Below are 11926 nucleotides of genomic sequence, written 5' to 3' on the forward strand. Positions count from 1 at the left end.
GCTTGTTGCTTGCTCTAAAGATCTTCTTAGATTGGGTTTGAAAACTTCACCTTAAACACTAGATTAGACTGATGTTCTGTTTTCCGTGCTCCTGTTGATTTGTTGAACCTTCCCAGGGCTGGAAAGCAAGTAGCAGCTTGATGGGGAGACGGGCTGCTAATATGATTTACCAGTCTACAGTCATGCACAATAAGTGTGAATAAATACAGGGGTCTCACAGAGTCAACCCTAGCCTTTCCTTTTCTCTTATTTTTTACTTCAAAAGAGGTGTCTCAGGAAAATGAAGAGAGTAATGCATGCCCTTACAGGAGCCGGATGAGCTATGAATAAAAGGAGGAGGGGAACGGGGAGGCAAACATATTTTTGTTAAAGTGGTTGGCCGCTGTTATGTGCCAATGTGCAAAAATTGTATAACACACACTTTTTGCAAAAAATATGGTACCAGTGCTGTATCATTGGCACCTGCCAGCGTCCTCCTGTCCTTCCACTGCTATTGCTATTAGCAAAAAAGTGACCTTTTTTTTTCCTTAAAACCATCTGGAAGGATTTTTTTCAATTGTTACTACTTAAAAACGGCATAGTAAAGGTCCATTGTCAGAGTGCCGAGCCTTGTGAGTTTGCAATAGACTTCCACGGATGCACCCCTGCCTCTCAGACATTGTCAGAGGTTGTCTCAAGGTTGTAAGAATGCGCACCCTTGGAGTCCACCTCTGAGAGACATCGCCAGTGCTGTGTGTTTTAGCAGACTCCAACAGAAGTAACAGTGAGATATTTACCTTCTTTTCTTAGGGAGTGCAGCAGATGTATGCTCCTGCAGCTTCAGTCTGCCTGTGTGCACAACGCTCAGAGGTATAAAGCAGTAGTGAATGGGAATTCTGACCACAAGTTCCTCTTTCTAGGAGAACACAAAAAATACTCTTGATTGGATTTTTATTTAAAATTAGTCTTCAAAATAAGAGTGCATATTTTTCTAACAATTCTTATTTTCTTTTTTCTGTGCAGTGTATGTGCTCAGAGGAGCAACGTACCATAGTATCACTTCACTGAATCATTGAATTAACCATTTTTACTCACAGTTTAATATACTAAGAGTAGTCAGGAAAACGTGCTATGTTATCTAACTCACAAATTTGAGAAGTAAAATTACTCCCCTCCAGTTTCTTAGCTTTCTTCTCGGCACAAGGAAGTATATCACAGATATATATGGAGAGTCTAATTTGAACTGCATCAGTCTCAATTAAGTTATCTGGCTGGGCTTTAAAACACATTTAGCCAGGAAACGGAGCCTGGCTCTGTGCTCAGTGATGCGTCAGTGGGGGCAACCGGTGATGGGATTTTCAGCCCTGCCTGGAGTTTGATCGTATGAGCAACTTCCATCTCTTTTGCTTTCCACCACTCATTTGCTGCAAAACACACTGTAGCTGTTACTGGATTTCTTATTTTGGTTTTTTTTTGTTTTTTGGGGGGTTTTTTTTATAGAAGAATATCATTGCTGAGAAAACACTACTACTAAAATCATCCTCTCTGCACTGATTATTATCAATGACTCTAGAGTCTTAGTGATAATATAATAGTTGGGCCTCAGCTTTTTGCAGACAAAGGTGGAATGCTTGGTATACAAATTCTCATGTTGATTAGATCAATAGAGTTCATGGAGTGAATCAGCTCAACTGTATATTGTTTTCCAGACATCTGTATGCGCACAACACCTGTCATCTCAGAGCTGCCACTTCCTAACAACTCTGACACATTAAAAATATTTTGCAGGTACATATGAAGGAAAGCAAAACAAGCATGCATGTAACCAGTGAAATAATACAAATCGTATGAGAATGCCAGTCAGGGATTAAAAGCCAATATTATACATATCGGTTCCATATTTTACTTATTAAAACAAATCACTTTTATGAAACATGCAGTCTGATGCTAAAGGTGTGTATGGCGTGTTTGCTCACTTCAATGCCATGACAGTAAATAAATTGGAGAAAACATCATTTAATTCCATTGGTTGGTAATCAAAATTTATTTGAACACATTAAATAGAAATAGAAGTCAGTATTACATGAAAATCTTCTTTCTTATTTCAAACTTACCCTAAAACTGACGGCTACGATGAAATGAGACTTCGTTTCCAGTAAAGAAAAAGTATTTATATGTACTTACAGTATTTAAAACTTTTCCCAGGCAGCTTTTCTTTTGATTAAAGAATTCTAGTTTTATTTGCTGTTACTTCCTGTACAAGTGATTTATCCTCCCTGTTTTCCTTACATATTTTATTTTATTCATGAGTGTAGAAATGGCTAATGAGACATGTGAGAGCCTTCTTTTTAATTATTTTGCATACCTTGTAAAAAGGCTGTGTTTTAGAACGTCAGATCTCCTCTTTTTTGCATACCTATGTTTTTTCTAAAGACACGGGAAATCACATTAGAAAAGGACATAAGCCTCTTCCCTGTGGGGAATGTGAGTAGAAACCGAGCTACTACACAAACTCTTCTAATCTCACTGCTAAAATGAAAAAAAAAATCCCTTTCTTTTTACAGTTTGACTAAATGACATCTGGTTGGTATTTTACAGGAGGGGGAGGCAAATGGCTGCAACTAAGTTTAGTAAAATCTCTTGTAATCCAGTTAATGGGGAAGAACTTCTATAGTAGCTATTTAGAGCTGAGCATTTTTTTGCGGTAACATAGACACCAGCAGCAGAGAGCTCATTCTTGCCACAGCCATTTGTGGAGCTTTGAGTGAAAACATGCCCATGCCTTCGATATGAAAAGGAAATAAGGTAGGCTGCTTTTATAATCAGTGATTAACATGAAACAAAACCAGAATGTGCTGATCTTGAGAGGGATGAAGTGTTGTTTTGACCCCACATAAATACAATTTCCCCGTATTTCTGAAAACGTTCCATAATAAAAGATGTTGAAGAAATCAGAGTCATTATTCTGTTTGATGCTGTTTTCTGGTTTGTATCAGGAAATCTAAGTGTAGCAAAATCTTCCCCAGGATGTCAACCTACCCGTTTTTCCCTTGCTATTTAGCTCATATAAGTGTGTACTTAATGCCCATTCTCACTGACAGATAGCTGAGCACATAACACTGTTTTGCTTGAAAATATTATAGCTGAAAAATAAAATAGCAGTTGCTAATTCATGCAAAGAACAGTCTGGGTCAAGTTATTTGATTTCTTGCTGACCCACGCAATTCTCTTAATGGGAAATTATATGATTGTTGACTTCAAGTGCTGATCTGTGATCATTTCAAAGTGTTTCATTACCTCTCATTACCAAATCTGTTAAATGAATAATTCAGGGTTGTTTAGTGTTTTTGTTTGTTTTTTTTTTTTAATCCTCTTTTTCAGCAATGGTATAGCGGCTCCATGAAGGTCATATGCATGTGGCTGGCTGATAGATTAGACCTTCAGCTTCACATCTACCAGCTGAAGACTCTCATCAAGATCGTTAAGGTAAATGAAATGTATTTGAGTTACACTGACTGAAGTGAGGCATTAGCAAGGATATATTGGGTCACCCGAAAAGTTGAAAATTGTGAAATAGAGCCATTGATTTTTGGAGTTTTGCCATTTTTTTCCCCACAGTTGATACAAATTTGAGGAGAAAAACATTTTATTAAAACTTCTAATGTTAGTTTTTATGTGCGCTAAGAATTTTCAACCATTCTGGCCTCAGTGACAATTCCAATGAATGTTAATAGGTTTCTGCTAGCTGTTCAGTGATACTATCCGGTATTCTTAATAAATCATTGTTTGTACTGATTTTTTTTGTTGTGGTTGTTATTTTACTGTAATAATCACAAAAGCTGTTTTTCTCCATTTTTTCCACACTCTGAAAAAATAACCATTCTTTTTCTTAGGCACATGTGATTGCTAAGTTCAAATGAAAAACAATATTCAATACGTTAGATGCCATTTTCTAATCTTTCATGCTCTGGCATCAGTATCAGTTGAAATACCAGTTCCTCCAGTCCAATCTTGTCATTTACACCGGCCAATGCAAAATTTTTCCGAGTGAAGTGCAAAAGAGTTTGCAGTGGGCAATTACGGGCTACCTTACCATAAAAGAAAGTTCTTTTGTAACTCACTTTTAAATATATTAATGAATACCCTTAGGAAAGAGAGAGAAAGCCATTTCCTAGGAGGTTCTGTCTTGTTTAAATCTGAACATCCTTGTTATGTGTGTGAATGTGCAATAAGTGCCTGCTGTCAGTGACAACCTCCATTTCTCCAAATGATTTTCTAGTGAAGTTCATGCAAGACTGTTAAATTGGGGGAAATTTGACCTGTAAGCACTAGCATTGCAACTGGAATTTTCACTATTCACTTGTTTTAAAGAAGGAGGAGGAGGAGGAGGAGATGACGATGATGAAGAAGAAAAAGGGGAAGAAGAAAAGATAAAAAAGAAAAGAGTCATGATAATATTATGCCTCCCTGAGCCACCCAAGCTCAGCTTTGCTGTTTCTGACTTTGACCAATATCCCTGGGAATAGGATTTGGCTCTTCATTTTATTGCGTGCCAAGGTGGCAAAAGCAGTTTGCTGTTTGTGGCTGGAATTAATGGCTTTTATGAAAGGTATAAGGCTCTTTTCAAGTGGCAGGAAACAAGCTGTGCCCAGTGTGATGAGCAGATTCAAGCACACCAGTAAAATATAACTTGAGAGTTTAAAGGAAAATAATTAGTCATTAATTGTAAAGTAGAGATAAATGAGCAGCACAGGCAGCTGACCTTGGTTCTGTGCCTGGCACACAGGTTAGCTTCATTCACATGAAGCATGTATCCAGTGGCAGTGGGATCACAGTGGCTGCAGCAGTAGCCTTTCTGTGCCTCTATGCATGTTTACTTTGCATGTATGTTCCATGTGTCTTACTCCATAGCACTACCTGCAGATACAGGAGGTTGAAGAAAGTGATGTTAGTTTGTAGACAGTGCTCTGGTCAATGTACTGGAAGGTAGAAAGCCTTGACTGCCTGTGGAAGGTAGCAGAACTGGAAGAACTAACCCGGTGCAGAGGCCACTGGGAAACAAGCAGTGTAAAATAAGAAGCTTTCAATGGAGCAGCCTCAATCAGGACAGGCAGCATTCTTCCAAACCATCGAGCAAATGGAGGCATTACTGTGTTTGCCTTTGGCAAAATTGGTAGTCTGTGTTGTCTCAGCAGCTCTGGAAAATATTTAAACTTTTAAAAATAGCAATTAAAAAAAAAAAAAAAAGTAGAAAGTCATTCTTAAGGTCAAGAAATGGTGGGTGATTGTTCCATGTTTGGACACAGTGAAGGTGGTGGCATCGTTAAGAGTGGCCAGAGGAAAACTGCTCATTCTCATTAGATCCAAGATGGAGGGATGCTGCATAAAGGCATCTTTAGGTGTCTGAGACACATGCAGAAGGACATGACTAAAGAAAGGTCAAGGACCAAGAGAGAAGTTGGGAAGAAACGAAAAATTAAACTTGTAAGTGAACATTATTATCCTGCAAAAGTATGTCAAGAGAAGAGCAATGACTGAACCCAAGAGTGCTGGCCTAAGAATGGGAGGAATACATTGTAAAACAGAAAGAAATTGTTGTAGGACTTGTTAACAGCATAAAAGGAAATTGAATGTTCAGTGTTACAAAAAGGGACTGCAATGGTGGCACTTGAAAAAGACCAGGCAGAGTACTCACAGAAGTGTGCGAGCAAAACATAAGCTGCATCCATTGACTCTGAAGCTGACCTGAGAAAGTCAAATAAATCTCAGTTTCAGTGATTCAGACAAGGTTTAAATAATCATCATAGATGTAGCGACAGAAGAAAAAAAAATCTCCCAGCTGAACGCTACCCATTTTGAGAGGTGTCTTTTGCAGTTCTTTGAAGTATGGAGTGAAACAAGATCAGCTTTTTTCTCCTTTCTTTTTTTCTAGGAGTTGTGCACAACCTCTTCCAGCAGAGGAATTGGCCTGATAGCTCTTAATTGTTTTCCATTTTCTTTTCCCTGTAGTCTCTTCCATACACACTGAGAACTCATATTGTAAAAGGCTTATCCTTCTTAAGCTTTGTAGGGTAACTTGGGAAAGGTTGTTACAAACATATTACTGATAACAAAATAAGAAGGTAGAGTAGGTGGATCTCCATGTGCTCACTTGAATATATAATCAGTAAATACAACCATTTTATTCCCAACACTCACTGAATAATCAAACAAAAATATCATACCTGCTGGTTCATAGGAAGGCTGCTTACCAAGGAAACAAAACTTTGCCAAGTGGCAAAAAAAAAAAAAAAAAAAAAAAAAAAAAAAAGGATGTAGACGAGTCTCAAACTGTAGATGAGTAAATTAACATTGTAAATTAATGTAAATTAACATTGATTGCAGTAGGCACCTGAGAAACTTTTACATCTTAGAATATAGAGAATATAGATTATAACCTAAGATTTAATTTATTTCCCTACCTTTGGTGCATAAGTGTAGAGATAAATGCAAGTGGAGTTACAGTTTGAGGAAAGTCAGTCTTCTACATTTACTGTGAAATGACAGAACCACCTGTAGACAGGTTCACATTGCAGTTTGCAGTGAGAAAGCTTCTTGGTTGGCTTCTTATTGTATAAATTAGACAAAAGGAAGTTACTGAGAGGTCTGCATACAGTTATAGAACCATAGTACAAAACACAGTCTCCTAAACAAATTACCATCCAAGTGTGGCTTGAGGACTCCTTGTGTTGTTAGGGTGAAACAAAGTGGTCTTGTTTACCCTGATATGATTTTATGCAAAGTTATGCCTGCAAAATGTTATGCTCTGAGCCCATTGGCAGTATTTCTGCTGTTGTCATTAGCAAAGGCAGCACCATTGATAGACAAATATGTAGAAAGTGTCCATGGAGGACTTGAGTATGTAGGCAGAAACTGTTGCCCAAGAAAGATTTCTGTTTCCCAAAATAGCACTCATCAGACAGAAGATGACAAACATTTTCCAAGAATTAAAAAAAAAAAAAAAAAGACAACATTGTCATATTGATGACCATTGGCTTGAGCACTCAAGCAAAACTTGTCAAATAGCGGAGTTCTTTGAAGAATGTTGATGATTTGTTGTAGCTGGAATTGTTTTCTGTGGATCCAGAGTCACTGTCACTGGCTGCTGCATTTTCAAGTTGAGTAAGTCACTTTGAGTCTGTCCTTTTCACAGAGTTCAAACTAATATAAAACATGGTCTAGAGGGAGGTGTCCTTGCCTATAGCAGCGGGGTAGAGCTGATCATCTTAAAGGTTCCTTCCAACCCAAGCCATTCTATGATTCTGCGATTTTTTAATTTAAGCTTATAGAAACCTCACACAGTGCAGAAGCTAAAACAACACACATCTTTTGCAAACTCTACACGATAGATCCATAAATGTAGGAGGAACGGCATTACTCTGCTGGCATGCTTCACCAGTGTGCAGTAGAAGATTCCTCGTCCAATTCAGGATGTTTTATTTCTGCCACAGAAAACCTACCGAGACTTCAGATTGCAGGGTGTGATGGAAGGAACGCTGAACAGTAAAACCTATGACACTGTCCACAGCCGTCTGACCGTGGAGGAAGCCACCGTCTCAGTCACAGACGCGGGAGGACTTCAGGGCATTACGATGAAAGACAGTGATGAAGAAGAAGGATGATAGTGTCTCACCACGTGTTTGGGATGCTGGGGTGGTGGTTTGAGGGTAGGGGTTGTCTACGGTTTAGGATTCTTTTGGTAACTCGTCCTTGTAGTTGCGTTTATAGTTTTGCCTTATGACATAGGCGCAGAAGTGTAATTTGCTCACTTTTTAAAATACTGAAAGCAAGATTATCAGAGGAAAAGTGCCAAGGACTCTTTGAGAACAAAGGTTGTAGCATATTTTAATGTATAGCTTTGCTTAGGGCTGCAAGAACACTGGCATGGAGTTTGAGTTCCACTTGTGATTATGTTTCCTCCCCTTTTGTTCGTTGCCATTTGTTCTTGTATCTCCATCGAATATTGATGTCCTGTGCAGAAAACAAAATGTGTGGCTCACTTACAACACAACTATACAGGAAATCATTCTCAGAATAAGTCTGCCCTAGGTAAAAGAAAAAAGTAAATAGTGTCTTTTCAGGATGACGCTTTGTTTACTTTGTGTGTGTGTGTGTGTACTTTATTTTACATTATTATGTGATGTGCATTAAAAATTTTAATTTAGGTTCTTTGTATCTTAAGGTTGGTATGTAAGTGGTAGGACTTCAAGGACAGTCAAACCCATACACACTACTTAGGAGTGCCGCTGTGTCTGTCCATTTTGCAAGTTTAAAGATATCGTGTTGGATGTCAGTAAGCTTGCCATCAATGTTTCTATTTCTGTGAAAAATTTCGGGCAATAAGAACACATTTTGTCGTGAACACTTCTGTATTTATCCAAGTTTGTATAGAATTCTACAATTAAAATGTTTTCAATATTTCAAACCATTTGAATTGTCGTATGGATTCCTCAAGAGAATGAGCTTTCTTGAAGGATCATATTTTGTGTACAGGGTGGTTTATCACATGGTTTGTGTAGCAGATATAGCACAAACATCCAGGGACACAATGGCTCTGTAAAGAAGAAAAGCAAACAAAAACCCATACTGATAGATGAACAGACAGTGCTTGCTGCCCATTTTCCCATGCCTTCAGTGTGAGATAGAAAGAATTCAAATTTTTCTAAACCCAAACTCACAACTGGTAGAAAACTCAAGTTTGTTTGGTTTTGTTTCAAGAGAGAACATGACTGATTCCTAGTTTGTGTAGACAGAATACAAGAGAACACAGAATAAAATTATACCTGAAGAGATGCTGAGCTCTTTATCGAGCCCTGGAGTTACACTTGAAGAGAGGGTATTTGCTGATGGACTTTCTGAGGATCTGTGAGGCTTGCATGAAGTTTCCCTGCAAAACAGGCTATAGGACTTTGAGACTTGAAGTGCTGAGGTTGTCCTGCCCCACTCCTACCACTCTCTCTGGGCTGCAAGGTGAGTTTCAAGGAACAGGAGGGTGGGAGGTGACTGTTGCAGAGCAGGTCCCTTACATCTCTTTTCGTTCATGTTACCAGTTTTGCTGAGCTCAGGCCTAGAGAGAGCACAAGGAGCACAAGGATTTTCACCATCATCTAGGTGGGTGTGCTGGCTTGGACTTTGCTAGCATTTCTCCAGGCTTTCCCTGCTCCCACTTCCAAGGGCTGTCAGTGCCTGAAAGCTGCCAGCATTTGAAGGAAGAGCCTGTCTGGCTGCAACCTACATCAGGGCTTGGAAGAAGCCAGGACACCCAGTGTAGTGCCAGGCTCCCAGCCTGATGAGGGCCAAAGGGAGCTTACCTTGGCAAAGATGTCCCTGGTGTCCTCTCTCCCACCATTACCCTCCTGACACCCATGGAGGTGTCCATTGTGAATAGGCGAGGGCAGATCTCACCATGCTGGCCCTGTGATGGGGGCTGAGGCCTCCAGACTGAGGCAGGGGCATCTACCCAGTTCTGTGCTGAGAGCTGAGCCTCCTGCAGGCAGCCAGTGACACAGGGAGGCAATAAATTGTCTGTGAAATGTCCCAAGCACCTTCCCTGCTTTAAGTCTCTGAGATGTCAGGAAGGAAGGAAGCGGTGCCAAAACTGGGCACTGTTCTGAGTAAGTCATTAACAGTCACTAACAGCATCACTGGCAGTGTCACTAAGAATCTGGAGTGAGAGCTAGAACCAAGGGACAGGAGTGGCTGCTCTCAGTACAGCCTGGGAGGGAATGGGCTCAGCTCTCCTCTGGCAGAGCCCAGGACTGGAACCCATCTGCCAGCACTGATAGCCAAAAGCTCTGTGGGAAGCAGCACCCAGTGAGTCTGTCCTCTGTAAAAAGTCATCGCCACACTGAGAAAGTCTTAGTAACGCTGACAACTCTCCTTCCCTGCTTATTTGGGCAGAGAAGAAAATATAACCTATAGAGTAGGTTATTGAAATTCCACTTGTCAAGAGGACTAACAAGCTGTAAGGATCCTGATTGATCTCACCTGGACTCTCCCCTTCTGCTGAGGACTTTGACCCAGCTCAGCACAGGGTCCTGCACTGGGTGATGCCCTGGATCACAGACCCCATAAAGCCAGATGCTGGATCTACAGCCCCTGAGCTGTGGGTTGGCTTCAGCCCTGCCTGGCCATCGCAGACCTGCTGGAGGGCTGAGCTCAGTGCTTTCCCCCTGCCCAGCCCTGCTGCCTGCCTGGGGGTGCTGGAACTGGTTGATGGAGTCCTGCTCCAACAGTCTAAGGGCCCCTCTTCAGGGAGCAGTGACCCTCCCTGTGCTCTGACATCATCTTTAGGGGAAAAAAAATCTATGAATTTTGTGTTTTGCAGTGGGATTGAGTTGCTCCAATTTTGTGCTGCATGCTGCATATATCACACGGACATCCAGCATTTGGCTGTACAATTTCATTCGCGTGCACTACTTGTTTGATTTGTCAGTAAGACAGAGGTGAGTCAAGAAATAGTGGGGGCGGCCGCCCCCCAGAGAACACAAATTGAAAGACGAAGAAATGGAAGACAATGTAACCATGAAGAGGTTATGAGATGTTTGTGATTTTCAAAAAATTAACTCAGATGTGAAGTATGTGGTAAGTTATTATTAGCAAGGCAGCACAGCACCCATCACAGGAAGGCAAGTACTGAAATGACAGCACCACAAAGGTCGTTCTACTTCTTATCAACTCACGTATTTTCTTAGTAACTGGATTTGTGAACCTGGAACCAACGCCAGGCTTGAGAAGGCCAGTATCTGTGTGACAGTCTCGCAGGCACACAGGGACACAAGGTTCCCCCTCTACGTACGTTTTTAATGCAGGTTTAACTCACCTCCTCGCAAGGTGTGCGGGAGTAGAGAAGAGCCGGGGGGGTTCCGGGCAGCCTCTGCCTGCCGTAAGTGCCGGGGGGGGCTTAGGAAGGAGCGTTCTCATTCCGTTTAGCTCTCCGCTTGTTGGCCCAGAAGGGGCTGGGAGCGGGCAGAGCGCGGTGCGAGGGCAGCGCACCTCTCCGCTTACTGACCCAGGGGAAACAGGGCGGAGTCGGAACCCTTCAGCCAAACGACTGTCGGCAAATGGGAACAGCCGGGCAGCAACGGGGGTCCCCGCGTCCCGAAAGGAGAGCGGAACTCGTTTGGTGCCGAACGGCAGAAAAGGCGATGGGCAGCGCAGCTCCGCGCTCCTCGGGCTCCCTTGGGCGTGGGGCTCTCGTTCTGACGGAGACAAACCCACCCTCGGGCGTTGGCGTAGGGGCGGTGCTGCTCCCCGAGGCTGTGCCCGTGTCCCCGGGCGGCCGTCCAGCAGCGGGGCGTTTTGCTGTGGTGCACTTTACTGTTTTTCCCATAATTTTGTTATTGTTCTCACCCTTCTCACTTGGTTTCTCGCTCTCCCCCAGGCGGGAGCACGGGAGAGGGGTTAGCCCTGCACCGACCCTCCTGTTGCCGCTCACCGAGCGCAAAAATGCTGGCAACGCAGCGCAGTGCCTTCACGCAGCCGAGCAGCACTTCGCTTTGCTCCTAACACGCCAGGAAAAACAAACAAACAAACAAGCAAACAAACAAACAAACAAGAATAAGTTAATTGCTCCCGATCCTGTTCAGGAATCTTAACATTAAACAGCCTCCGCGAGCCAAAGAGCGCGAGGCGTTCATTGAGCAGGAACGGGGCTAACCGCTGCTGGACTGGGAAAGGAACAAGTGCGGAGGTGTCACTCACGGTGGCAGCTGCCGCTGGCCCCTCCCCGCCACTCTCACCGAGGGCCTCGGAGCGCGGGCACCGCCGTCCCCCCGGACACGGCGCCAGGATGAGCGGGGAGACCGCTGCGCCCGGAGCCGCCCGCGGGGATCGCGGGGCCGGGAGCCCTCGGCGGGGTCAGCGCCAACTTCGGGCGGCTGCGGTTAAGGGCTTCCTGTGCGGAAAG

The 11926-nt window shown here is 42.6% G+C and overlaps 1 protein-coding gene across 4 annotated transcripts in view; it reads left to right on the plus strand.

Moving 5' to 3' along the window:
• The window catches only part of CADPS2 (calcium dependent secretion activator 2), a 299293-nt gene extending 290899 nt beyond the window's left edge, over positions 1-8394 (plus strand). For all 4 annotated transcript variants that reach the window (XM_042872622.1, XM_042872623.1, XM_042872625.1 and 1 more), the window contains 2 exons: positions 3361-3465; positions 7470-8394. In XM_042872622.1, the coding sequence (XP_042728556.1) occupies positions 3361-3465; positions 7470-7640 (276 nt within the window). In that variant the 3' untranslated portion in view covers positions 7641-8394. The remainder of the gene's footprint in view (positions 1-3360; positions 3466-7469) is intronic.
• The last annotated feature ends 3532 nt before the right edge of the window (positions 8395-11926 follow it).

Source organism: Lagopus leucura, unplaced genomic scaffold (assembly GCF_019238085.1).
Source record: "Lagopus leucura isolate 7727_CA_CO unplaced genomic scaffold, USGS_WTPT01 Super-Scaffold_100008, whole genome shotgun sequence".
In the NCBI taxonomy this organism is placed as follows: domain Eukaryota; kingdom Metazoa; phylum Chordata; class Aves; order Galliformes; family Phasianidae; genus Lagopus; species Lagopus leucura.